The sequence below is a fragment of the Natator depressus genome, chromosome 5 (assembly GCF_965152275.1).
Source record: "Natator depressus isolate rNatDep1 chromosome 5, rNatDep2.hap1, whole genome shotgun sequence".
Classification (NCBI taxonomy): Eukaryota; Metazoa; Chordata; order Testudines; family Cheloniidae; genus Natator; species Natator depressus.
The window spans coordinates 103,432,354-103,459,956 of NC_134238.1; the positions used below are offsets into that span (position 1 = coordinate 103,432,354).

General features: G+C 39.0%; 1 protein-coding gene across 46 annotated transcripts in view; it reads right to left on the reverse strand.

The window, feature by feature from the left end:
- Window positions 1–27,603, reverse strand: part of PTPRD (protein tyrosine phosphatase receptor type D) — a 1,647,138-nt gene that overhangs the window by 156,237 nt on the left and 1,463,298 nt on the right. For 30 of the 46 annotated variants that reach the window (XM_074953347.1, XM_074953346.1, XM_074953342.1 and 27 more), the window contains 6 exons: window positions 27,131–27,148; window positions 25,394–25,504; window positions 21,743–22,012; window positions 17,336–17,917; window positions 4,629–4,762; window positions 2,082–2,226 (listed from right to left, as the gene is read on the reverse strand). In XM_074953347.1, coding sequence (XP_074809448.1) covers window positions 2,082–2,226; window positions 4,629–4,762; window positions 17,336–17,917; window positions 21,743–22,012; window positions 25,394–25,504; window positions 27,131–27,148 — 1,260 coding nt within the window. Of the gene's footprint in view, window positions 1–2,081; window positions 2,227–4,628; window positions 4,763–17,335; window positions 17,918–21,742; window positions 22,013–23,934; window positions 23,971–25,393; window positions 25,505–27,130; window positions 27,149–27,603 lie in introns of those variants that run through there. The other 16 variants (XM_074953350.1, XM_074953349.1, XM_074953344.1 and 13 more) reach the window with 2 other exon arrangements.

Below are 27,603 nucleotides of genomic sequence, written 5' to 3' on the forward strand. Positions count from 1 at the left end.
TAAGAAGACAGCTAAAGTGCTTGCCCCTTTTGTTTGTGTGATTGTGTGTGTGTGAAATCTAGTTTCTCCCCCATATCCTTAAAGGAAAAACAAATGGATTTTTGGTACTACTTCTTGGCATATCAAAGATAATTAAAGAAGCTGAAGAGTTATAGGGCCCTGCTGTGACCTACTGCAGTTACACATGTGTCTTTTGGTTCCTCACAGATCTTCTGTGTGGATCAATTGATGTTCCTCAGTGTGGCATTCTACCCTTCTTGGGGGAAAATAAGTGAGAATGTACCAGCATCTGGAGGAGTTGAAGGGATAGATTAGCTTTTTTATTTAAAAAAAATGTCAATGATCAAGGTATAAATCAACTACACAGGATATTCTGGTCATTACGCTACAAAGCATGAATCTGTGCAGGAAGTATAAAAGGAAGTGAAAAGACTCCTTCAGGATATCATACTGACAGACAGATATCCCTGTAGCAGCTTTCTCTGAAGCCAAGAATGAAGGTTACAAAAAACTCTAGAGAATATTTCTGCTGTATCCATGAGAGATTTCTAATTTTTTAAAATCATTATATTACAATAAATGCAAACCATTCTATCTTGTGTAATTGTTTTTTAAAATGCAATTTCTCCTTTATTTTGCAAGATGATTTTTACACCATCTGCAATCTAGTAAGCAAATCTATTAGGTCTAATCATATACCATGGACGTAAATTGGAAGTTTGTGATTGATTTCAATGGGATCTCTTACAAAAGTCTGACTACTTTCTTTTCATATATAACCTTTGCATGTTTTCATGTATTATCTGAATATGTAAAATAAAAAAGGCTACACACAGTGTAATGTCATCATGCTGGCCCTGTCCCATTTCCTTTATTCTTACATAACCAGGAAATGGAAATCTTCTATATCAAAATACTGATTTTGCATAATTAAAATGACAGTGTCCCACGACCTTATGCTTGATTCTTAGATAAGGGTTGCACAAATGACAGCATAATTGGATCCTTTGTGTTTATTTAAAATGCCACAGACATGCCTCAGGAAGTTCACATTACTCACAACACTCAAACTCTAGAGCAACAGTTCTTCAGGTACCTTAATTGTTACTAATATCTCATCAAACACTAGCAAAGCATGACAGTATAAATACAATAGCTCGAGCTGACTGACTCAAACCAGAATTTCAATGAGGCTTTGCAGTATTCGTTTAAATAACCTTACTTCACTAAAAGTAATGAACCAATCAGCCTATAGAAAATTTAAATACATGATGGCATAAAGTTTGAAAATGGAGCAGTAAAGCTAAAGAATTACACAAAGTAAATTTCAGCTGATTATATCAACTCTTTGGGATACAATTATTCAGTACCTGAAGAAGATCCCTTTAGTTAAGTTTTAATTTACATGTTTTTAAATTCCTATATGAATTCCCGTCAGGTTTTTTTTTTCAGATAAGCGCTATAAATTACTCATATTATTTACATGAACAGCCAATAGAATGTCATTTTCTTGTGTGTGTCAAAATTACTTCTAAAACTCAGGTGCCCACCTTCCAAAGATTGGTCAAAAAAAACATTAGGCAAAACTTAGAAAGAATAACCATAGTTATCAGCATGCCTGTTAGTGCATACAGTCCTGGAGCCTTCAAATGTACATGTTCTGTAGGAAGGGAGTGTCTGGATAAAAGGAATTTTATGGAATTCACACTGTGGAGGAGGAAATGACCAGGTTGGACCAGTGGAATTTTAAGGCTCCAGGACTATATAGGAGGCATGCCATGCATAGAGGATCATTAGTATGCCTCGTGGTGCACCTAGAAGCTATACAGATATCATCATAGTGTTGTCTCTTTAGACGTTCTGAAGATGTTCTGCTTCTTCTCCTAAGGATATGCAAAAGCCAATAATAATTCAAAAACAATTCTCCTAAGCCTATCTATTATAAATATATAACTTAAGCACTGTCTTGCTGTTGTGTTACTGAGACTCTTGCTCTCTATTGCTGTCTTACTGGCTTATCTGGCTGTGTCTGCTCAGTAGATAGAAGGAGCAGAATAAAGCAAGCAAGGAGAGACACCTACTTGACTGCATGGTTCTCGCTGAGATTTCTGCAGTTGAAGCACCCAGGCCTTGTGGAGAGCGTGCAGCCAGACGGAAGTAGTACAAGCTGTTTGGCTTCAGGCTTTGCAGGCGGTAAGATGTAGTCGGCTCAACAGAAACACGTTGCTAAAGGTAAGCAATAAGAGAACTGGACGTATTGATAAATATCCAAAGATACTTATTCAGAATGTTGTCTAAGGAGAAGAGCCCCTCTGAGACACTGACAACATCATCATCAATGGGATTAATTTGTTTAAAACTTCTTTTAAAAATGTGAACGTAGCATTTTAAACAAAGCAATCTGAACCAAACAATGAAAGGAAAGTGAATCTATTATCTACCATAAATAAATAATGAAAAATTAATTTTTAAAATAAGCAGTTCAATGTATCAAGCTGCTAGGGAGAAATTTTGTTTGACAGTTTAAAAGGAGTTAAATAATTGTGTTCTAATTTTAAAAGAATATTTGGACACTGACAGATGAATAGAGCCTCATCTACTTATCTACATGTACTTATCACTCCAGTGAAATTGGACTTTTGTGGGATGGGTGATCTTGGAGTTAAGGCTAGCCTGTAGTTAGATTTGCATTCAAAATCTTAAGAAGCAAATTCTTCTAAAGCTATAAATATTATCAAGGACCTATGATCAGGATGTAGTGCAAGTTTAGGTAGGGGCATATATCTCATATGGAATTAAAAGATAGATCTGGGAACTCTCCTCTTAGCAGTCTTTTTAGTTGCTCAGTGTGTGCTTACATGTCTTCAGTACATGTGAAGAACTTCTATAAACCTAAACTCAGTGAAGTAGCAGTAACCAGCTTTTGCTGTATTCCCAAAACAGCAACAAGATAGTGACGCAGGAGGGCACTGACATGTCTAGCACTCTCCCGCTGTCTCCTGAGCTCACCACTCTCATTCTTTGCATTGGAAATCAGCTTTATACAATTGAACAGAAAAAATAAGAAGAGACTTTATTTTTAAAAAAGAATGATTTAGTGTAGCCAAAGAAACATTTAAAATGCTAATTGTTTATGAAGAGCAAACAACATCTAAAAAAGGCATCTTATGATTAGAAATAATGTATTTTCTTCATGAAGCACACTGAAAAGTACCAATTACCATGTTTTAAAAGATTCTCATTAATTGACTAACAGAAACAACTATTCATTATGGGTGAAATCCTGGCCCCATTAACTGCAATGGGGCTGGGATTTCTCCCTGTGTCATTCCTAAGAGCCAGGCAAAGCCTGTCAACTCCATGCCCTGGAGGCAGTACAGTGTTGGACAGCCCCAACTAGCATTACCCCTTTGGAACTAGGAGCAACCTCCATGCTTGCCTTTCCATGAACACCCATAAAGCTTCCCTTGGCTAGTAGCCACAGAGCCTGCTGGTAACAGTGCTCAGAATCTGCCATCAAGCTGGTTGTTCTGTTTAACAATCACCACTCTGCACTTTAAGTGTGTTGTGTGTGTGTGGGGGGGGGGGGGGGGTGTTGTCTGGCTGGCCGGGAGAAGAGGACAATGCTTTCTGGCTTGGGGGAGGAGGGGAGATGTAAAACTGCTGGAAAAACAGTCAGCGTGGTGGATGAATCACCACCTAGGAATGAGGGGTTTAAAAAGGTCAGCTGGGCCTGGCGCCTCCCCTCATTCACTCGGAACAAGCTGGTTAGCACCCAACTTCCCTCCCTATTTAGGTCAGAAATATGCCTGGTGTTTAGCTATATCTGCTGTGGGCATTATGCTAGCTGCCCCGGTAAGGGGGACTGGGAAGGAATTTTTCCCTTACCACCATATTGGCCAGGTGCGGTGGGGGGGTTTCGCCTTCCTCACAGCAGGTTCAGGTGGGCTCTGTTCATGCATTGCATGACGGGCAGTAGGCCATATGTCACAACTCTTTATTTAAGTGTACAGCGGATGTTCAGTGCAGGTACTCCATAAATTAAGGCACAAAAGAACGAATAAATGGCTTGGAAAAGGAAATAATGAGAGGTGCTTGGTAATTGAGCAAGCCAGGAGAAGTTCGGGACTCCTCTGATTGGCAGAGCAGGGAGCCAACCTCCCCATCATTATAGTCCACCTTAACCCCTCCTACGAGGGGGCTGGGGGTGGTCGGTAAGGTCTCGGCAAGGGAATTGCTAGAGGGAGCTGGTTTAAGCTCCCCCCAGAATTAGCTGGAATTGGAGGGTCCCAGCAGTGGATCTGCTGGATGGACATAAACGGAAAGGGGGATGGGAGGGGACGCTAAAAAAAGCACTCACCTCTCCCCCCCGCCCGCGAATTGTGGGGGTTTTCACCTGCACTGCACATTTTATCTGCTGGGTTAGTCCAAGACATCTAATAATAAAGTTGCGGCCTGATTAAACCCATATCTAATGTCTCCTGTCATTCTTTCGGCATAGCCAGACAAACCATTTAATGTCAATATTCTCATATAACAGGAAATCAGTTAAGCTTGTACTTCTAAACCATTGCAGCCTTTCATGTCTTATTCCATTAAAAAAAAAAGGTGAGTAAATGTTCATTTACCTCTTCACCCTGGTCCCCATCTTTGTAAACCAGTTCATAGCTGGAAATAGTGTCAGAGCGGGGAGGGGTCCAAGAAAGTAATATGCTTGTTTCAGATTCAGGTTCTGCTTTGAAGTTCAGCGGTTGCCCTGGGACTAAAGGGGAAAGTTATACAGTGTTACCCCTATTTATTTCTTTTGTTCAATACTTATTATTCAAATATTTTGAATCATCATCGCAGTACTTGGCACAATACTATCTTTTGTTTTAATTACTGAACTTAAACAGCTAACTGATGCAGTTGAACTAAGAAATAGGTACAAAGCAAAAAAAGTATACTGTAATATAATGATATTACCAACTTACATTTTATCCTAAATTATTTCAATGTTCCTCAGAAACTATACACAAACAAACGATATACAAACCACAGAAATGCTACCATCCTACAAGTGGACTATTGACACCTGTTTAACAGCTTACAGCAGTGGCTCTCAACCTCTCCAGACTACTGTACCCATTTTAGGAGTTTGATTTGTCTTGCATACTCCCAAGTTTCACTTCACTTCAAAACTACTTGCTTACAAAGTCACACATAAAAATACAAAAGTATCGCAACTCACAAGTACTGTAAAATTGCTTACTTTCTCATTTTTACCATATAATTATAACATAAAGCAATTGGAATATAAATATTATATTTACATTTCAGTGTACAGTATATAGAAGAGTATAAACAAGTCATTGTCTGTATGAAATTTTAGTTTGTTCTGACTTCACTAATGCTTTTTATGTAACCTGTTGTAAAATTAGGCAAACATCTAGATGAGCTGATGTACCCCCTGGAAGACCTCTGTGTAACCCCAGGGGTATGTGTGCCCCTGGTTGAGAACAACTGGCTTACAGTAATAGTACTCGAAAAATTTAGGACTGGATCTAAAGACTATCATACCAGCTGAAACTGCTTATGTGAACTGTGGCAAAAAAAGTTATGTATGAAATAAAGTAAGTTATATACAAGATGGGGAAAAAATCTTCCAAAAAAGAGCTAAGGCCATTATAGATAATTCCAAATGCAAAACAAGTTTGCTAAACTAGCAAGCAATTAAGTTATTAAACATATCCTTGTCTTTAAGAAGGCGCGTACACACTGAAAAACTGACTTATGCTATATGGTTACTCTTCAAAAATGGCATCCTGAGGTGCCATGTTTCTTTTCTTGCCGATTAACATCTTTAACAATTTATCTCAGTTTTCTAGTAATTAGATGATTTTTCTCCCTCAAAATGCAACTTTGAATCTGATAGATGAGGGGGTGGGTGGGGGAAGAGGCATTTTCTGGCTCATGTATCGTTTGTCATAAGGGTTATTCAGGCCAAAATCTACTGTCAGTTACACATGTGCATCTCCACTGAAGACTATGGGGTTACACAAGTGTAAATGAGGGCAGAATTTGTCTTTACCGTTAGAACATAGGCAATAACTTTGGCACCCAAGTTTGAAAATATTTGGTTATGATTTCCATTGAGAATGCATGAATCACAACAGAATCCAAGCTCACTCTTCAATAGTTGTGCTGGCTTTGCAGGAATAAAAAGTCGTGCACACTTCTTTGGTCAGAAAAATAATCAGCTATTATTCTCAATACACACAGGGAGCAGCTGTGGTAAGTAAGGTGGTCATCATCATCATAATACAGATAATAGTTTTTCATAATCATTTTTCAGAGTAGGACTGCATTGTAAATTAAAGTACTTTTCTTTTGTACAGCCACAGTCACAGAAAAGGAGGAACTAGCCCATCAGGGAACAAAAATAAAATTTACTTGTTTGTAGTACTTAGCCTCTGCAGATTTTTAGGTGCCACAAGGAAACATTGGAGCTTTGGAGTTCAGAAAGCCATTTGGACTTACGATAACCTGTTGGATACGATAGCTAGGATTTGACTTCTAAGTTTTAAATAAGTAGATCGACAACTAACAGGAAATGTAAATTTGCCTGTATAGACTTTTAATAGCTTGTAATTGCCTACCATTAGTCCCCTCTGAAATAAACAGGACAAAATAGAAAGACAAGATGGGATAGGAGAAAAAAATCTTCTCTCCCACTCTGAAGAAATGTGTCAGAGTGAATAGTAATCCAATGTAATTATATATCTTCAGAGAACAAGAATAAAAGCAGAGTAATTAACTTTTTCTTGAAAAGATACCTGGTGTAATAAATGACCACTCAGTGGATATTAAAAAGCTCCAAAGATGTCTTTGAAAAATACTGATATAAGATGTACAAAGGGAAATCATTGTGAGTACGTAAGTAGCAATAGAACCATTTTAATGGGAAATACAAATTTGAAGCAAGGTGCTGGGAGAATTGGACTATTCCTGACTTGGACACAGGTTCTGTAATACCATCTTGCACTATGGTCATGATGCTGAGTCCAAGTCATATTGTTGCATAAATGTATGCACAGAGCTCCATGTGGCTGCCTTACAACTCTCTTGGATAGGAACCAGCTGGAGGCGGTGATAGTTGCAATTTGCCTCCTACTAAATATGGCTTAAAGTGACTTTGGAGTTGTACTGTCGGCCTGCCAAAGCATAATAATGAGCCATGGAGTTCAGAAAGCCATTTGGACATATTTCTTTTTGACATGGATTGTCCCACGTGTAATTGTATCAAATGAAGCAAAAAGACAAGTGGACACTCATTGGGACTTTGCCTGCTCTACAAAACAAAAAAGTATGAAACAGTACTATCAGACTTATGGAAAAGTGCTTCACTTGGATGAGCATGAATATTGGGAAGAATATTGGCAGAGTAACTGAGCAATTATGGTGTATTTCCAATGCCATATTTGGCTGGAATCTAGGGAGAGTCAGTAACATCACCTTGTCCTTGTGGGACTTTATGTAAAATAGATTAGAGTCCCTAAAGCCTTATGATCATTTCCCCTGTGAGCTGCAGTTGCTGCCACAAAGAATAAAATTAACCATGTGAGAAATTCCACCTCACAGTTATGGTGAGGTTCAAAAGGAGATCTCATCAATTTTGTGAGACCAACATAGCTATCTCATGATATTAGGAAGATGGAAGATTTTCGAAGAAATAAGCTATTCAAAAATCTGAACCACGCAGATTAACTTCCTTTCACCAAACACATGAAAGGCCAAAACAACTCCATAAGAGACACTGTCTATAATCTAACCGACAGCTGCAGAAAGTAATCAAGCAGTTTTTGCACAGGAGAAATCAAGTAATCCATTCAGGTCCTGAATTTTCTCCACTTAAATTTGCACAATTTCCTTGCAGTTTCCTATGAAGCTAGGAAAACTAAACAGAACAAGGAAGCCAGGCCAACTGGTAAAACACTCCCCAAGATGGGATGGAGAAAGGTTTCTTGGTTCTCAGTGATCATATGTTGTGAGACACTCATCGCCAACATCTCTCTCCTCAAGGATTTCTCCTTGAAGTCCTTGTTTACTATCTTAAAGCTGGGATTTACTTAAAATGTCATGGGACGCCAACCAGGCAGTGAAGCTTAACTCCACCCATTTTATTAGTTTGTGGCAGATATTTTCAATTTGTACTCAGGCAATGTTTGAAATTGTTTTTTTTTGGGGGGGGGCAAGGGGGAAGGGAACGGGAAGGGTTGGCTTCTACACAACTCCACAACAAAACAGAGGGAGCTACAACAAACAAACAACTAAACCAAAACCAGTACAATACTGCTGGTAATACTTGTAGGAATGAATCAAAGCCTCAAGATGTTGCATAAGCACAGCCCAAATTGAGTACAAATTAAAAAATACAATAACTTTTCCACTCATTTCAGGAATGTCACTGTAACACATACATGGCACTTCTTTAGCCCAGAAAAAATGGTGCTCAGCGGTAGCTATGCAAACAGGAAACAAGCTGCATGAGCAGATATCTGCAGCTTCTGATCTCCTCCACAGATGAAAAAGCAACTAAAGAGAGGCAGTTACAGGCTCTGGAAACTGTGCAGGTTGCCTTGCTCCTACTGCTGGGGTGTGTTCTACAACATAGAACTATAGGCTAAACCAAATCCAACTTGTCACATTGCATGATCATCACACAGAGTGGGAATTTTTTTACAGCACAGGTATTTCTGGAGAACAAAACATTTCAACAGCATCTTTTATCCAATGATTTCAAAGTGCCCTACAAACATTAATTAAGATTCTTAACTTTACTGTGAAGTATGTATATTCTTATTCTTATGTTATATAGAAGAAACAGACACAGAGGTTGTTAGGTAACTTACACAAGGTCACACAGTGATTCATTGACAAAGCAGGTTATAGAATCAAGAATTAACTGATTTCCAGATCCATCCTCTAACCTCTAGATCAGGGGTGGGCAAACTTTTTGGCCCAAGGGCCCCATCTGGGAATAGAAATTGTATGGCAGGTCATGAATGCTCACAAAATTGGGGTTGGGGTGTAGGAGGGGGTGAGGGCTCTGGTTAGGGGTGTGGGCTCCAGAGTGGGGCCAGAAATGAGGAGTTCAGGGTGTGGGAGGGGGCTCCAGGCTGGGGTGGGGCTGGGCATGAGGAGTTTGGGGTGCAGGAGGGTGCTCCAGCCTGGGACCGAGGGGTTTGGAGGGAGGGAGGGGGATCAGGGCTGGACCAGGGCGTTGGGGCAAGGTGAGAGGCTCAGGGGTGCAGGCTCCGGGCAGTGCTTACCTCAAGCGGCTCCCGGAAGCAGTGGCATGTCCCTTCTCCGGATCCTACGCGGAGGTGCGGCCAGGTGGCTCTGAACGCTGCACCATCCACAGGGACCGCCCCTGCAGTGCCCATTGGTTGTGGTTCCCACTTATGGAAAAGTGCTTCACTTGGATGAGCATGAATTGTCTGTGGTTCCCAGCCAATGGGAGCTGTGGGGGCGGTGCTTGGGGTGGGGGCAGCATGCAGAATGGAGGCCCCTAGCTGCCCCTATGCATAGGAGCCAGAGGGGGACCATGCCGCTGCTTCCAGGAGCTGCATAGAGCGGCCCCTGACCCCCTCCCCAGCTGGAGCCCCAGAGCAGAGCAAGCCCCAGACTCCCATCCCAAGCGGGAGCTCGAGGGCCAGATTAAAATGGCTGGTGGGCTGGATTTGGCTTGTGGGCCATAGTTTGCCCACCCCGCTCTAGATCATGGTTCCTATCCTGGTCCTTTGTACACGTGGAAGCATGTCCAGAAGCAAACACTGAAAGCAGCGTGATTCTTAGAGAAGTAGCTTAGGAGTCAGAGGTTCTGGAAGTGGGCATGGAGGAGTTAACAGGAGAAGTTACAACCTGAGTGGAGCTGGAAAGGGCCAAGATTTTGTGTTTGCTGACAATTTCATAAAGTTGTTCCTAAGAAGCCCTTTCAGTTTAGGAATAAACATTTTTTTCTTTTTTTGCCACTTGATATCCATTTTTGTTAAAATACCACATTCTCTCTGCACAGTACACAAGGTAATTAAAAGCAAACGAAGATAGTTTATTAATCCTGTGTCTGTGTCTACTCTCTCTCTTAACACAGAAGTAACTTGTGTAAATAAGCCTGGAGGTTTCTGACTCCTTAGAATTCTACAGTTTTAAACCTAGAGTGATAATATTGAAGAATAATTAACTAATTAAAAAGTGTAAATGTGCCGTACATTTTGTCAAAAATCTCAAAACCTGTAAACCAACTGCTGTAGAAGTTAATGAACAACTAACAATGCTAAAGTGCAATAAAAATATGATGGTACAAACTCAAAAATATATTAAACATTTACTTTTAGGAAAATAGCTTGATGATTGAAAAAAACAGGAGAGGTATTCCTGGGAGTGTTTATGTGGTCAGTTTATGGTCAGTTATGGTCAGTTTATGTGGTCAGTTATATGGTCAGTTTAATTCTATTGATGCAGTGATGTTATCTTGTAGGTATTTCACAGTGCCCACTCCCATACTCAAGTTAAAGGTCCACAGTAACCTGTGCTTCGCATTTCCAGCATTCTTAATAGTATTTTACATTACAAGGCTCAAATTCCCTACTTATTCAGTGTCTCAAGGCAGGTATATTTTTGAGTAGGTCACTTTTAAAAAAAACCCCACATACCTGCCCAGTGGGTCACTTTATTCAAGTAGAAGGAAGGCGAGGAAGGAAGTGGGGATGCAAATAAACCATGCATACAAAGAATAAATTGAGCAGGAGGATAGAAAAATAACATAAAAGGAATGAGAGGTCAGAGATAGCACAAGAAGAGAGTGAAGAAAACACAGAGCAAGAAGAGAATGCTGCCATGGCTTATAAAACAAAAGTACACATTTTCAGTTTAAAATAAAAAAAATAAACAAAAACAGCCTAGAAGAACAAATAAAACCAAAACAGAAGGGGAAAAGGAGTAGATTAAAAAGAGGAGAGGAACCATTGAGAAAGGGAAGTGGAGGGACAGAACAGGAGAAGGAAGCTGGAAAATGGAACAGAAGAATCAATAATATTGTGGCTAGCATGCAAAAACTTGTATAAAGGCCAGGAAATCCATGAGTTTCAGCTCAGAGAATTTCCTGCAGATTGCTGCATTGTGTGTAGGGAATGCTACATCATAGGATTTGACTGCAGGGGTCTGAGGGTGTGGCCCTCTTCACCTAGGGACACCTTTATATCAGCAGGGATATCCCTGCAGATATTGAGATATGTAAAGAAAGCTGGGGTTATCTGAATGGTTACCTTCTGCATTAGGTCCTCTTTCCCACAATGCAGCATGGCTCTAGGGTGACCAGATGTCCCAATTTTATAGGGACAGTCCTGATTTTTGGGTCTTTTTCTTATATAGGCTCCTATTACCCACCACTCTCTGTCCCAATTTTTCACACTTGCTGTCTGGTCACCCTACGGCTCCCTCATCAGCATTATATTACTCAGCAATTCCACTGCCAATTTTAGGGAAGATAGCCAGTTTCTTTGGCACTATTCTACACTGCACCTCCTTGGTGCTCAGCTGCACCCCCACCCCTCACTCTTTTCCCTGTCCCAAGCCTTGTGGAGATCCAGCTGAATAGCCATGGCATAGACAGCCTTCCCTGAGCTCCCAGACAGGATGCTGCAGGACTATCGCTTTCTCTCTTTTGGCATTTCCGGGGCATTTAGCACTGTTTTCTACTTCCTCCATGTCTGACACTCCAGGGAATTATAGGGCCTTAGGTGAGCAAAATGCATTAGTTTTTGACTTCATTTTCATCTACAGAGTTTTTTAACATGGGGCTGTACACAGAGGAAGGAGGGAAGTGATGATGCCAAAATGATTGATTGAACTGGAGTCAAATTACTGCTGATGGTTAGGCAAGAAACTAATTTTAACAGGACACTTTATTATTATTACATTTTTGCATGTGTTTGATGTTCATGAAAGGTGTCAGAATCTTCTACTGAGCTACAGTATAGAATTGCAAGAATAATTTGTTTATAATTGCAGGTTTTTCTCTGCATTTCAATCCTTCTATTAGAAACAGAACCCCCCTCCCCCCCAAAATCCAACTCATTAGCTTTACAATAAGGTTTTGTTCAATGTGTAATATAATATTTTCCCTTTTATATTTATTTAAAAGACAGTCAGATATCTGATCTTCCTATAATTTTTCCTTTCCATGCATTCAAATGCTTTCTTAACTATAATGTTCCGTGGTGACTGTACATACACTTTAACGTTCATGTTACGTAACATCCTTAGCTTAGCATTAACAATGTGTTTTATATAGTAATTTTTTTTAAATGTAGGAGTTTCCCAGAGTTATCTATGCCTCCTGGAATTCCCTGTCCTGTGGAGTGTCTGGTTCTCCCTGCAATGCTCCCAGTCCCTACATAGTGGTTCTTCCTGGTATGGGAAGCTAATAAAAGCAAGATCCTTTGCTCCTCCTCAGTGACTTTCCCCTCTCTGCAGAGTTTAGGAATACCCCTGGCCCTGAGACCCAGCCGGAAGATTGTTTTTATGAGGTGTGCAAGATGAAGGATGCATCTGGAGTCTGCTCTGGCATGTTGGTTTGAGAAAATTAAAAAAGTGAGGATTGTGTTTCAGGGAAAATGTAATAGCAAGTTTTGTAGTGAATTAGCTGGGAATGGGGACCAGGAACCAGAGACATAGTTTACAAGAGGGGCAACATAAATTAGGAGAGAACATCACAATTCAGTATATATATGAATTTGTCCATGCTGAAGTCCAGCATTTGCAGGAGTCACATCATTTAGAGAATATACATGGCTTGATCTTCCAGTCATTGACGTCAGGGGCAAAGCTCCCATTGATGTTAACGATGCAGGATCAGGGTCTTTCTGCACAAACCTACTGATATCCAGTTTTCCTTGTTCAAAAGGGTCTGCTCTAACATTTTCTATGTTGGCTTTTAATAGCTACATTTTTTAATATGTTGGCTACCATGGTGAAAATGTTATCCATTTGTTTCGATGGCATAAAAATCATAATAGTGATGAAGAATTATAATTATTTTTGTTTTCATTTTTTTAAATTAACTTCTGCGTGTTAAACATACAAGTGTTAAAAATAAGGCAACTGTAAGCTACAGGGATATAAAAGCATGTTAGAGACCAGTCCTTATTCTTTAAAAGGGAATTATTTTAAAATTCCTTCAAAATCTTAAATTGTCCCAAGTGTTTATTTGTAATGTTCCACAAATATACAACTGCGCTCTAACAGCAGGTGTGTTAAATTTGATTATGGCAAATATTTGCTTTAATCAATGACAAACAGACTGAAACCCCAACTTTGAAAACTAAATGCAATCCTTAACTATGGAGTTGCTGCTGACAACTTCATAAGGTAAGATCAAGAGGCTTTTCCAAGATTTACGGTGAAAGAACAGAACAACTGTAAATCATAAGAAATCAGGATGTCATCTGCCTGGATTTACTGTAGTTAAAGAAATGCAAGGAAAACAATACCAGAGAACTCAGATTTAAGCTACTCTTTTAAACAATTTGCTGCTTATTATACAACAAAGACAACACTTTCAACTGCTCACAGTTTAGAACAAAATAGTTATCCTCATACAAAAAAGAATGAAATGTAGACTGCCATTCCATCCTAGCAGTCAAAATCCCCTTTTCTGGACAAGTCACTCCTTAAAATATATATTAGAGCCACTGCTTTGAATGGTAAATGACTTTCTAAGACATGCTAGACCCTCAGCTAGAGAGCTACAATATTTAACCCTGAACCCACTCATGTGAAACTGAACCACAGCCACAGTAAAAGCAACTTGGGAGAGTTGTACTACATGCCATGGAAAAATCATCTTTTTGATGAAGAAAGAAAAAAGAAAGAAAAACCAAATATTTGTGGCCAACATCTTAATTGAATTGTTTCATTCTGGATTAGTTAGATATTAAGCCATGTCTGCTTGAGCTGCAGTCGTGGCTCTTGGGAATTGTAGTTTGCATGCCTTGTGCCATGCCATTATCCCCAGTGAGCTGGGATCCCTGGTTGGACTCTTACATGAGGCCCATAATCTCCCCTCTTGCTGAACCATTGAGATGCACCATAAGAGTCCCATAGCCATGGTGCACCATGGGACATGTAGTTTGGGCATAGAGTCCAGCCCATAAAGAAGATTGTGGGCATGAGGTACCCGAACTACTACTCCTATGATGCACCGTGGGAGCTCAGGGGGACAGATTTTAGTGAGAACTGAGCTGAAATGTGGTGTTTAGATTATGGTTCCAAATTGAAAACTTTGTGTTTTTCAGGGTGTTCAGGTTTTTCATAAAAAGGTTAAATTTTCAATGGAAGCAGACACTTTTTGCAAAAAAATTGTTTATTAGAAAACCAATTTTTTAATTGAAAAAGTTTCAATTAAATTTTTGACCAGATCTACTCAGATGACCGAGAAAGTGAGAAGTAAAACTCAAGATGCCTGTTTCTTTAGCACCATTTTGTCATATTGAACTTGAATATTAATTATGCTGGTGCTGAAAATAAAACCCTTGCAAATGTGTTTCTTTTTCAAAATCCTCAGAACATTTTCCTACCTCCCAGTGATCACAATGCACATAATAGAAAAAGGCTTTGAAGGAAACCAAGCTATCATAATGTTGAATGGCACAGCTGTCAATCAAACTCTAGGATACAAATGCTGGCCCCAGTGAAGTCAATTGGAGTTTTGTCACTGACTTCCATGGGAGCATGATCTGGTCCATCAAGTGATAACTTACACAATTGAAATAGTTATTCATGTGTTTTTAAGTTCTATACAGAGAAAAAACAAACAAAGAACCCCAAACCCAACCACCATTCCAGGTCCTGCTTCTTATGGCATTCTCTCTCTGTGTGCATATTTTTATATATACACACACACATACACATAGAAGAGAGAGAAGGATTCAAGTCACACAAATGTAGATTTGAATACTCCAAATTTTACAAGAGGGAGGATATGTATTTGAAGTTTTCATTAATCTCATTACAAAGATGGACCATTCACAAAATTTGGATCTAGATCGAGGTTTGGCGCTGCTTTAAGCTGGAGTGCACTGGCGTTGGAACAATTTGTATAGTGGGGGTGCTGAAAGCCATTGAACAAAACTGTAAACCCTGTGTATGATGGAAAATATTTCAAGTTAGGGGGGTGCTGCCATACCCCCAGCATCCCTACTTCCCCTGCCGGAGTGCTGTATTAGGTCCAGCTTCCCTACCCCTATCCTGTTGATTGAAAATGTTCACATGCGTCCATGCATTTTCCATCAGGCTCATGCTTTAAAAAGCCTCTCCTCTCTCAAAACTGTTGTTTTTATGAGACAGTGTAAAAATAAAATGTCAGGTCAAGTCAGTTCCCAAAGTGAAAAGACTGGCACTGAGAATCACTCCAATAGCATCATCATTATCATGACTTCATGTTACAGCAACAAGAAGAAACAGCACAGGAGGGCATATTAAGTGATCCAGTTTTAACAGCACAAGGATGCCAGAAATGTTTAAATACATGGAGAACTCCTCAGGTGACTATGCTCAGTAACATAACTTGGGTCAGTCCAACTGGACCACAGCAGGAAATAGTTGCTCTGTAGGAGTTAATGACAAATTCCTACTGACCTCAAACAGATCAGGACCAGGCCCTTCCTGAACAAAATGGTTGAACAGCTTGTTGTGTCTCCATCTAATACAATCTATCACTAAGCTAGAAAGGGGAGAGCAATATGGCAATCTAAAGACTGGCCTCTGAAAAATGTCACAGATATGTCAAAAGCCAGAATTAGTGTTCACTATCTAAATATACATACAAATATTAATTACATTGCCATTAGGTATATTAGAAATGCTAATGAATAAACGTCTAATTTTAAATAATTTTAAAGACTGTACACACATTTCCCCATTATTACACAGTACTTGCAGAAATTCCAAGACAACAAATCAAATTCTGTTCTCCATTTACACACATGTAACTCCACAGAAGTCAGTGGATTTGCATGCAGGTAAACAATGGCAGAGTTTGATCCAATGCTTTGAGTTATATTTTGGAGACTGGTTTTTCAAAAGTTGAGGGACCTTGAACTTCTACTAAAAGAAACTTTGCTAGTGCTAAAAAAATCAACTGACTTACAAGTAGCATTCTATATTTCTAGATGATCACTGAACTATGGCAATATTTCACACATCTTGTTCTAGAACAAAAAGAACGAGGAATACTTGTGGCACCTTAGAGACTAACAAATGTATTTGAACATAAGTAAATAAATAAACAAAGCTTATGCTCAAATACATTTGTTAGTCTCTAAGGTGCCACAAGTACTCCTTGTTCTTTTTGCTGATACAGACTAACACTGCTACCACTCTGAAACCTGTTCAAGAACAGTAAATAATAGGGAGTTTTTATTCCATAGAGCTACAATAAAATAATTTCTGAAGTTTAGCACAACCAGAATTTCTGGCTTTTGATTTCATAAACATTCTTTGCATTCACTGAGCTTGCTAGTGATTTGATAATAAAATTAACTCATAGACGTAAAGGTCCTGTACACAAACAAAACCTACCTGCAAACATAAAACAAAGAAATAGTGACCTTGTTTTACCTAGAGCTATGGTGCTTTCTGTTGATGAGTGGGGAAGGGAAGTTTATAAATCAGAAGTGCATGGATGTGCTTCTGTGTACCTATACACTGTTTTAATATGATTTTAAACATTTTCAAAATATACAGATATATGCATATGTATGTGCACGTATGTGTAGTATATACGTATTTTACATCTCCAAATCAATGTTAACAAAAATGATCTAACATATGATGCCCCATATACAATCTACATTAAAATCAACTCCACAGAATATTCAAGGACAAGACCAGTAAAAATGCCAGCTAATAACTGCTGGACAAACATAGTGTGGTACTTAGCATCAGAAATACTGTCGCAGCCAAGAAGTGGCCACAACATTTAGCTTTCTCCACAGTCTCACTGAGAATACTGTTGCTTTGGTAGAATTGTTTGACATTTATACATTGCTGAAAAAGGGAATGGAAGATTTGACGATAAAGACGATAATTTCCTCCATTTTAATGACTGCAAGGGCTGTGGAATGGCAGAAAGATGGTTTGTGAATGATGCCTTTTAATAGGCAACATTTTGGAAGATAAAAAGAAAACTTTGGACATCTCTTGGAAATATTTATTTCCCAACATTCACTCACTCAAATACTCTCTGCCCAATTTCTACATGTATGTAATTTATTCCACCATATTGCAGTCTTACCTCCTGTCTGAGTGATGACTTGAATGTCAGCAGAGAGGGGTCCATCCCCAACAGAAGTAAAAGCAAGAACCTTCACAGAATATGTCTTCTGTGGTACTAAATTTCCAATAGTGGTGATATGGCTGTCAGCCACATTGTGTTTCATCCAGCTGTTGACGTGTTGGGTGGGGTCCATGGTGTAATAAACTCTGTATCCTTGAATTTGGCCATTTGGTTCCTCAGGTTCTTCCCATTGTACTAAAATTGTAGTTGAGCTCAACATACGAGCCTGTACACTGCGAGGTGCACTAGATGGTGCTTGTTCTGAGGTCCTTGTTGACACTGGCTCACTGGGTGGGCCCCGTCCAATATTATTTACAGCAACTACCCTGAATTCATATTCTGAATATGGGCTTAGACCTGCAACACTGTAGCGCGTTGTAGCCACCCCATCAATTTCTTTATACGGTTCCTCAGAGTTTTTAGGTTTATGTTGGATTATGTAGTAAGAGACTGGCTCAGGGTTCCCAGAATCCCAAGTCAACGTTATGCTTGTTGCTGTGCTTTCCGTCACCACAGGAGTTCCTGGAGGTTTGGGTAAGGCTAAAAATAATACCATAAAATTAAGTTAATAAATAGTACATACCAATCATTCTTTACTCTTAATGTGTGATATGAAATCAAACAAAGCAAATCATGACATGAAATGGGTTGAAATGTAGTTGATTTGGGCAGGAGCTACATCCCCTATTTAGAATTCAACTCTTTCATAGGAAATCCAATTGTTTAGTACTGTTATTTATTCCAGAAACTTAACAGAGAACACAGAAATATCTCATATTCCATGTTAAAAAAGGTCTTCTGATATATGGCACAATAATGATTTTTACCATAGATCCCCTAAGCACCTGCACAAGAACAGCCGTGCAGAGAGAGAGCGTGCACTGTTAAGGCTTGATTTGCAGAGGTGTTGGATACCTTCAGTTTCTAATGAACTCAGCAGGAGTTGCAGACAACCAATAGCTCTGAAAATCAGCCATCAAGTTTTTAACCATTGCTGCTTTTGAAAAGTATACGGCCCTTGATTTAGCTAGAATGAAGGTAGCAAAACACAGTAATGAAATGAGAGGTTTGCTTATCTACTAATATTATTGCTGCCTGAATCGGTAGTTTATAATTTTAGTAATGCAGGAATAGGCCAGATAGATGGACTAAATTCAAAGAACATTGCAAACAAGGACACGTTTTGAAGTGCGACTATACTATAAGGGCTGATCCTGTAAGGAACTGAACTGATCTCTGCCTGCAGTCAGTATGAGATTAGGGGAATCAACACATCATGGGGCATGCTCAGTACTTTGGTACTGGATCTTATGTACTGTGTAGTGAGTTTAGGCACATCCTTGAACTGCACCACCCCAGGAGGCCTTCCAGTCACAATTCTTGCTTCCTCCTTGCTCTGGATGGAAGTCAACATCAGCAGCTAACTATTACACACTTGCTTCAGTTGCATTGGCCAGTGAGTGGGGAGCACAGCTAAGATTCTCCCCCTACCTCACTCCATTGTGTTTATGTATCCTGAAGAGGAAGTAAGTAGGTATACAGCACTTATTGCTGTGTGCCTGGATTCAAGGTCCAGGTAGACTATTCAGGGTTTTAAGGGGGTTGTTCTCATTTGCTTTTACTTTCTTGCATAGGCATGTACTCCAAGTCAAAAGTCGAGTCCTAAATAATTTTCTGTGGCTATTCTTAAAGCCTATTTTCCCTCCAAATCACTGCTTACTGCCACAGCTTTCCAGAATCTAAGAAGTCTGTTAAACAATTATCTGCAAAGACAATTATAGAACCAGTTTCACTTAGCTGCATAGTGAAGCACAAATGTATTGTAAATTGTGGAAAAGTGGGCACCATTAATTGTATGCATCTCTGTTACCTGTATTGCTTGTGCAGTGTCTACCCATGGTGAAAACACATCAGCCTACAAAAGCTTCCGCCCAAACCCTATGCTTCTGTTTCTTACTTTCTGTCCCATTCACATTGCAGTTTTGTTCATACAAAAAAAGAGAAGTTATTATTGCTAAGGAAAACCCGCTATTTGCACATGAGAAAATAACAATGTTTGTTTTCGGGCTTCCTTTTCTCTTTCAACAAATGAGATTATGCATTGAGTTGGAGTATGCAGAGGGAGCTTTCACTGCCCAGGAAACATGCCCAGAAGTTAGCCATAGTCTAGATCTACATTTTCTTTTGGACTGCCCAATGAAATATTAGCATTAGCCAGGGGGTAGCTCTATCAGCAGGCACTGGGGCAGGACACAATACTTGGCATTAAGAAGCAATAGAGTTGGCCCTGCTCTTAGAACCAGCCCTAAATCATTCTGCTCTGCACATATCTCAGGGCATCACCACTTGGGCATTTGAGTTGCACAACCCCTGTGTGACATGGACATAGGGTTACCATACGTCCAGGTTTTCTTGGACATGACCTTTTTTTTTTGTAGTCCACTCTCCTTCTGGGTGGATTTTTGAAATAAGGGTCAAAGTCTGGGGTTATTGCAGAGCAAACACTACAGCTCAGAATGAACCCCAATCAGTCTGCTTCCCAACTGGTCCCTCCCTGTATCCCCAGCTGATTGGTCCATTCGCCTGCAGCCCTGGTTCCCAGGTCTTTGAGGGGGCCCTGCAGGGAGATGCTGACTGACAGCTGGTGCTGTGTCCTGGGCTTGCAACAGCCGCCCTGCCACTGTGACAGCGAACAACACTGCCCCCCACCTCCACTGAATATTTCTGCCACAGGTATGCCCTCCAGCACCCCCCAGTTACCCTTCCCAATACATATACACCTCTCCAGGACCCCCACTCTACCCCCCTCCAACACCTCCTTCTCCTCCAGCATCATCTTTTTGGGAACCTGAAATATGGTAATCCTACATGGAACCCCTTGGCAAAGGGTCCCCTGTTCTTTGCAAAAAAAACTCTCACTTCACACCAGACAAACTCACACACCAAACACCTCTTAAAGACATTTGGCCATAAAGAGTAACATACAAGGTATCTACAGAGAGCTTGTAATTTGTCAAGATTCTTGATCATTGTGAGATGTACAGACAGGTAATATTTAAGGAATAATATATTAATATTGAAAATATGCTTTATGGACTTGGAGTAGAAATTAGTCATCAGGAGATACTGTGTCTTGGTGATGGCCCATGTGGGCAAGGGGGAGTTGTCACCCTGCCCCATTTGGCTGGTGATATAATGCAAAGCTCAATTGTTTAGCCATGTGCAATAGTAAGATTTTGATTGGTAAACCTTCAGAGGCAACTATCAATACCACTTGAAGATGAAAAATGAGCTTTACAACAAGGGGTTTGCCCTGTCTGTGATATAGAAACAAAAGGCTGTTTGCAGTATAATGCAGAGGAGGGAGAAGCACTATCCATTCACTGATGAAACCACCTGTGGATGGGAAGTGCTTTCATGAACATATGGATCTTGATTCTCGAGAAACCATCCAGTTGTGCAACAGACTGAACTTTGCAGGGTGTGGGGGAAATCTACTTTATTAGACTAGAAAAGATAACTATTGATAAGTATAGGCCCAGGTTTACAATTTATGACTTAGTTTTGTATTGTAAATATTTACTTGCACCACCCTCTCTCATTTCTAGATGAAATTTTATTCTTTCCTAAATAAATCTGCTTTTGTTTTATTGTAAGTGCTCATAGCAGCAGTGGTTTAAGGTAAAACTGGGATACATGGTACCCTTGGGTGCAGAAGGTTTTCTGTGAGTAGTCAGTGTCAGGGTGGATGTCACAGGAGAATGAATCAAAGGGACTCAGAAGAGAAGAGTGTGAGGGGGGATTTGATAGCAACTACCTGAAGGGGGGGTCCAAAGGATGAAGCTAGGCTGTTCTCAGTGGTGGCAGATGACAGAACAAGAAGCAGTGGTCTCAAGTTGCAGTGTGGGAGGTCTAGGTTGGATATTAGGAAACACTATTTTACTAGGAGAGTGGTGAAGCACTGGAATGGGTTACCTAGGGAGGTGGCGGAATCTCCATCCTTAGAAGTTTTTAAGGCCCGGCTTGACAAAGCCCTGGCTGGGATGATTTAGTTGGTGTTGGTCCTGCTTTGAGCAGGGGATTGGACAAGATGACCTCCTGAGGTCTCTTCCAACCTTAATATTCTATTATTTTAAGACAGACTTCCTCTCACTGGACACAGTAGGTAAGAAGGTGAATTACAGTCCTGGGTGCCGAGCACAGTTACACCCTACACTACACACTTCTGCTACTTGGAGCCAGAATTTGGCCTAAAGCTAATACAGATCATCTTCTTCTTTAAGGAAGTTATCAATTTTTAACAACTGTGTCAGAAAAACAAAGAACAAGTCATGTCTACATATACACAGATTATATGTAAAGTACCTTTGACAGTTATCTGTGCTATTGCTTCTATAACACCAAGGGTGGACATAGCAACACAAGTGTAGTTTGCAGACTGCCTGACATCATTAAGCTCAAGGACATTCCTCCCTATTGGCATATCATCTTCGGGCGTCAGATCTTCAGCCCCCAGCATCCATTTCACATATGGCATTGGTGACCCCACGGCAACACAGGTGATGTTAACACTCCCTCCTGGCATGATCTCATGATTGGTAGGTGGGATAGAGAACCTTGGTGGGACCCGGCGAACTGGAACAAAACACAAAAAAAGTAATAACATATACAAAAAGGGAACATGAGTTTTGCATATAGACTACATGAACTGTACAGACACAATTTAACATTTTAAACATGTTATTCCAATTTGCCAAAAAATAAAATATACAGACTACACAAGTATATTGTCCGCACACAAAGTAAATTATACTATATTTACTTGTTGATATCATTAGACACATTCATACAAAAGTTGATTCAGACCTACTAGGGGCCCACAATTGACTAACTATATACTAACAATACACAAACACCATGCAAAAGTTACACACACACACATATATATATATATGCATGTAGTTTGTATGCATATATATATAGATAGATAGATATAATATGCACAGAAGAAAACTGGAGGGTTAACAGCATGCTTGAGTTGAGTACTAAAACCAACTTCAATGCTGCGTACTTCCAGTTGATGTGAATAAATGTGCTGGACCACATTGTCACATCACAGCCCTGAAACACATCACCTACAATACACTGAAAGTGCAATTTGATTTGCTTTCAGACTCAAAGTGGATGCAGCCTCAAGACCTCACACTAACACTGAAACAAACATAGAAAAATATATATAGTCACAGGAGAAGAAACAAGGCAAAACCAGTATGAGTACTGGATTTGGTCATGCAGGCAAGCAAATGACAGAATCTGTAGAGAATCATGCTCAGGAAAATGTTGGAGAATCAAAATTACAGAAAGAAACAAAACTGCTAAAACCAAAAAGGAAAACTTATTAGGAGAAAGAATAAAACTAAAAACTGGGGGTTGGATGGGTTGACAGAAACAGGAATTTAAAGGAGAATAGGGTTGGAGGGAGGAGGATATTAGATTAAGCTCAGGTTGTTATGAAGCATCTATTAGGTGGGGCCACTGGGGAAAGAGCAGAACATTTAACATTCAGGATTCTACTGTGTTTGCATGTAAGGAAAGCAAAGTAAACTACTAGTATTAGTCATATTAGAGGTTTTCTATATTCAAAATGTGGAGCAGCTGATTGAAAACACATAGCAGGATATCGCATTAACAGAATAGTTAATAGTTAAGCAAACACAACACCGAGAAAAAATTACCAGGCAACAATAAATCAGTGTTCCTGCTTCAGATATTCTCTGTGTGTGCACATATGTGTGTAGGAGGAGGCAGAGGGAGAAGTGGCAGAGAGGTAGGTTTGTATTTAGGCCTTTAATTGGACAAAGTACTCTGCACTGTATTTATTTGAGGTTGATGAACCAGAAGCTAATCGTAAAACATTATTTTTAATCAGCAAAAAACAAAAAATAAAATAAGGCACTATGAGTAACAGAATAAACATTGTATTAGTTTGAAACCTTTCTGCTGGATTTAGTTAAATTTTGGTGAACTACTATTGACTCAAGAGGGACTTACTGCGATGGCCTCGTGAGTGAATGACAGGCATGGGGAAACAAGCAAACGGCATAACATGCCTTCAGCAGCCAATTCAGAGGCCACACAAAGCAAGAAGCAGGCAATGTGGAATTTGTAGTATCAAACAGAATTGTTTTAAACAGAGGGGAGTTTAGTTTTCATGCTTGGGCTGCTTAGAGAAGCAATTGCAGGGAAATCATTCTTGAACAGCAGGCATCAATATAAACAAGAAATTAAAGGAAAAGAAAAAAGCAGGAACACTGACCAAGTTTACCAAACCTTAGTGTTAAAAGTTACAGGTTGCCATGCACCCAAGTTCATTCTCATCATGCACAACAGTTAGACATTTGCACGCATCAAAAGCCATGACCAGGGCATTCTCTGCTTAAACATAACGTTAACTTAAAAAAGGCCACAATGCAGCTACATTCATTTCATTTGTATTCTTTGTTATTGGTTTAATTAATAGTTTTGTAAGGTGGGTAAAAAGTAAAAAACACACCAACCTTCTCGCAGCTCTGAGGGATGTAGGGGGTTTGATGCAGAACACAATGAAATGAGGAAAGGAGAAAAACAAGGGAAACACAGAGAGAGTAAAAAGGCCATATCAAGGCTTTCAACTGCTACTTGAACATCTTTATTAGCTCTAATTAAACCTTCCTATCTCAGCTTGAAAAGTTAGCAATTTCTCGCCGCTATTACGGTGTTAGAAACAATAGCTAGCATTATTTTGAAATTTTCCTTTGGATAAAAAAGGCACACATGCTTCATGCAGTACAGGAAAGTCAGTATTTTTCTGAGGGAGGGAAAAAGGATCAAACAACTTTCTAAGGATGCCATGAAACTTTTCTTGGGCCAAAAAACCACCCAAAACAAAGCAAAAAAGAAAATAAAACAGGTTGATTGAAACATTATTTCTCACAAAAATTTCAAGATCAAGCTAGATATTTTTGGTAAGATCACCCACACTACAGTAACGAGCTTAAAGCTGTTTCAGCTTTCACACATATTTTCCGCACCCCCTTAGTTTGTAGACATATATATATATATTTTATAGGTATTGAAGCATAGGCTTTATATTGTACAGAAAGCTACATGAACCAGCTGTTGGAAATACTGTCAAAGAGGAACCACTTCTTTCTGTTTGAAATCAAAAGAACACTTTCACAGATTTTAAAATTAATCATTTCTATTACAGTACAGGGAAATATGAATGTATCTTCATAATTCATACCTGTCATATAGACAAGCAATTAATTTTTAAAGTACAGCCAGCTTCATTACTGCAGTGGCAGGGATTACACTTTTCTGATAATGTTTAAATAAAATATATATATATATGTGTGTGTGTGTGTGTGTGCGTGTGTTTATACCCCCCCACATGATAGATAGATAGATAGGTAGATAGATAGATAGATAGATAGATAGATAGATAGATAGATAGATGTGTGTGTGTAAAGAAGAAATAAAAAAGGAAGAAGAATATACAATTGTGCTCTGCATATATTATTTTAAAGTTTGAAGCTTTTCCTTTGTAACTCAGCAGCAGAGGTTATGTAGACATACACCCCATTGCCTTGGAGTTATACCCAGAGCTGATTAGTAGCATACCAAGCAACTACCTCAGGAGTTTGAAAAGAAAACACAAAAGAAAGAAACAAAACAAAATAATAATAATAAAAAAAATGCAAAGCACGGGTCTAAATCAATGCAGGAAAAATAGAAGCCAAGACGTAAAAGTGTAAATATACTTACAAACCTTAAGTCACAGGATAGATTGAACTCAAGAGTGCTTTTTAAAAAAATCCCTGTCCTCTAGAGTCTAAACTTTTAAAACATATTTAGTTACTGTTACTTTTACCATAGTAGTTTGTTTATTACTAAGTTAACTGCACAGATCCTGAGAGTATCTCAACACCCCTGAGCCTGAATGAAGAGTGGATGCCAGGGTTATGTCATTCCTACCTCTGACATATAGATTGGCAGGGGCAGAATAGCGTGTACCCGCACTGTTGGTTGCAACACACTCATATTTGCCTTGGTCAGATTCTTCACTCAGTTCAATTTGGAGGGCACCTGTATGAATATAAAATATATAGCCAAAGACATGGTCAGAGAAGGTTTTCTAGATCCATAATTATACACCGCTTAACAATACGAAAAGCCCTGTATGCGAAGGTCCACTCAACGTCGGTTCATTTTCTTGCTAAGGTGCACAGACAGAAAATGATGCGATGAAAAAAACAAAGATTATTTTTTTCACATCATCAGTGCTAGCACAGGAAACAATTTGCATTTGACAGAAAAAATCACTTTTTAAACAATACTTTTTTTCCCCCTCGACCATTAAAATGAAGATGGGTGAGACTGCTTCAAGGAAGTATGGCTTTTAAATAAAACAAAAGAGATTAAGTTGTTGGGTTGTTCTATTTTTCTGAGTTTCTTTATTTTTTGTAACAAAAGTAGTGCAAAAGGTGGTACTCTCAAAAAAGACAGGACAGGTTTCAAGAAAGTCTTCTGCTGAAGAAAGCCAAAAATGTGCAGCAAGAACAAAAAAGCTGCTTAAAGTGTTAAAAAAAAAGAAACTGCATTAGTCATTCATAATTATCAAAATATTCTCTTAAAGAAATAAAACTCCCTTAAGACATGCAGATTGGTAAGAAAAGAAAGACGGTTTGCCACAACTTACAATCTTTTAGTACGTTTGCTGAAAAACAAAGAGCAGTTGAATTAGAAGACAAAAAAAAGTTTAAAAGCATGGTCTATGCCAACAAGGAAGAACCAACCAACCACTGCTGAGGACCTCAGGAGGGCCCCCCCTAAGACACCCATCAAAATCCACGAGTGGGATTAGCAGTGTGGTGTCACAAAACCCAAGAAAAATACAAAACAAGAATTATAAAAGAAGTGAACATTTTTTGTCAAAGTATCAAAAACCAGCAATACCATACACCACCAAGAATGACGACTCATTAACCTTTCATTTCCAAAGCCTGAAGATCAGAAGATCCAAAAATCCAGAGATGGGGTAAATCCAAGAAAAACAAAAAAAAACAAAAAACAACAAGGAAAAAAAAAAGCATTGCTGTAATTTTGTAGGGGGGGAAAAACATTTTCAACTTTATGAAGTTAAAAGAAAAAAAGAATTGGAGAACAACAAAAACGAAAAACCTTTTTTGAAAGATAAAGACAAAAAGAAGATATTCCATGTTGTCTTCTGCATGTCTGCAACTGTTCTCCAGACCACCTTGCCTTTGGTCCAGAACAAGAACAGCTAAGGAAGAAAAAAAATGATCTTTTTTTTTTGTTCTAGTTGAACAAAAAAAAAAAAAAGAAAGAGAAAAGAAAAAAAGAAGACGAAGAAGAAGAAGAAGAAAAAAGAAAAAAGAAAAAAAGAGGGACAAATGGTACGCTGTGACTGGGCTATGGCCAAAAGACCTGGATATGCTTCCTTTGAAGCATATCACAAATTAAATATATCTTTTTCAAAAATGAAGAAACAAAATAAGGGAAAGGAAAAGGGAAGTGGAAATAAAGGTCACAACATGAGAATCACTGATCATAACCAAACAGAATAAAGGAAAAAATAAAGATGATGGACATTTCTGTGTTGTTGTTTTTTAACAGGACAAAGATGAGAAGGATGAAAGGACAGAAAGAATGAGTAAGATCATTCTGTGAACGTTAGTTCAGCACTCTTACCTCTTATTGGTGTACCACCTGGGTGGATAATATGAATGCAAATAAGATTAGAAAGAAGAAGCATTAGTACGAGAAGAAGGAGGCTAGGGCTTTGGAAGAAGAATCAAATTAGATTTACAGAATTAAATAAGGTCTTAAAAAAACTTGAATTACTATACTTTTAAAACAGGAATATATTAGATAGTATTATTAGATTATAAAAGCAAGTTGCACTGTACACAAAGGGCAAAGGCCACAAAAAGCAGCATTGCCACTCTCAGAGAAGCATCTGAGTTCTTAAGTGTTTGGTTATAAAGGGTTAGAAATATATCGTATATGCCTCACATCCTTAAAGAAATACTTTACAATAATGTATTTAATACATAGTTTAGGAAAATATTGGATATTCTATTTAAGGGTGTGTATATATATATATATTCTCTATATATATATAGATAGAGAGAGAGAGAGAGAGGATACACTGAAGTCTATCT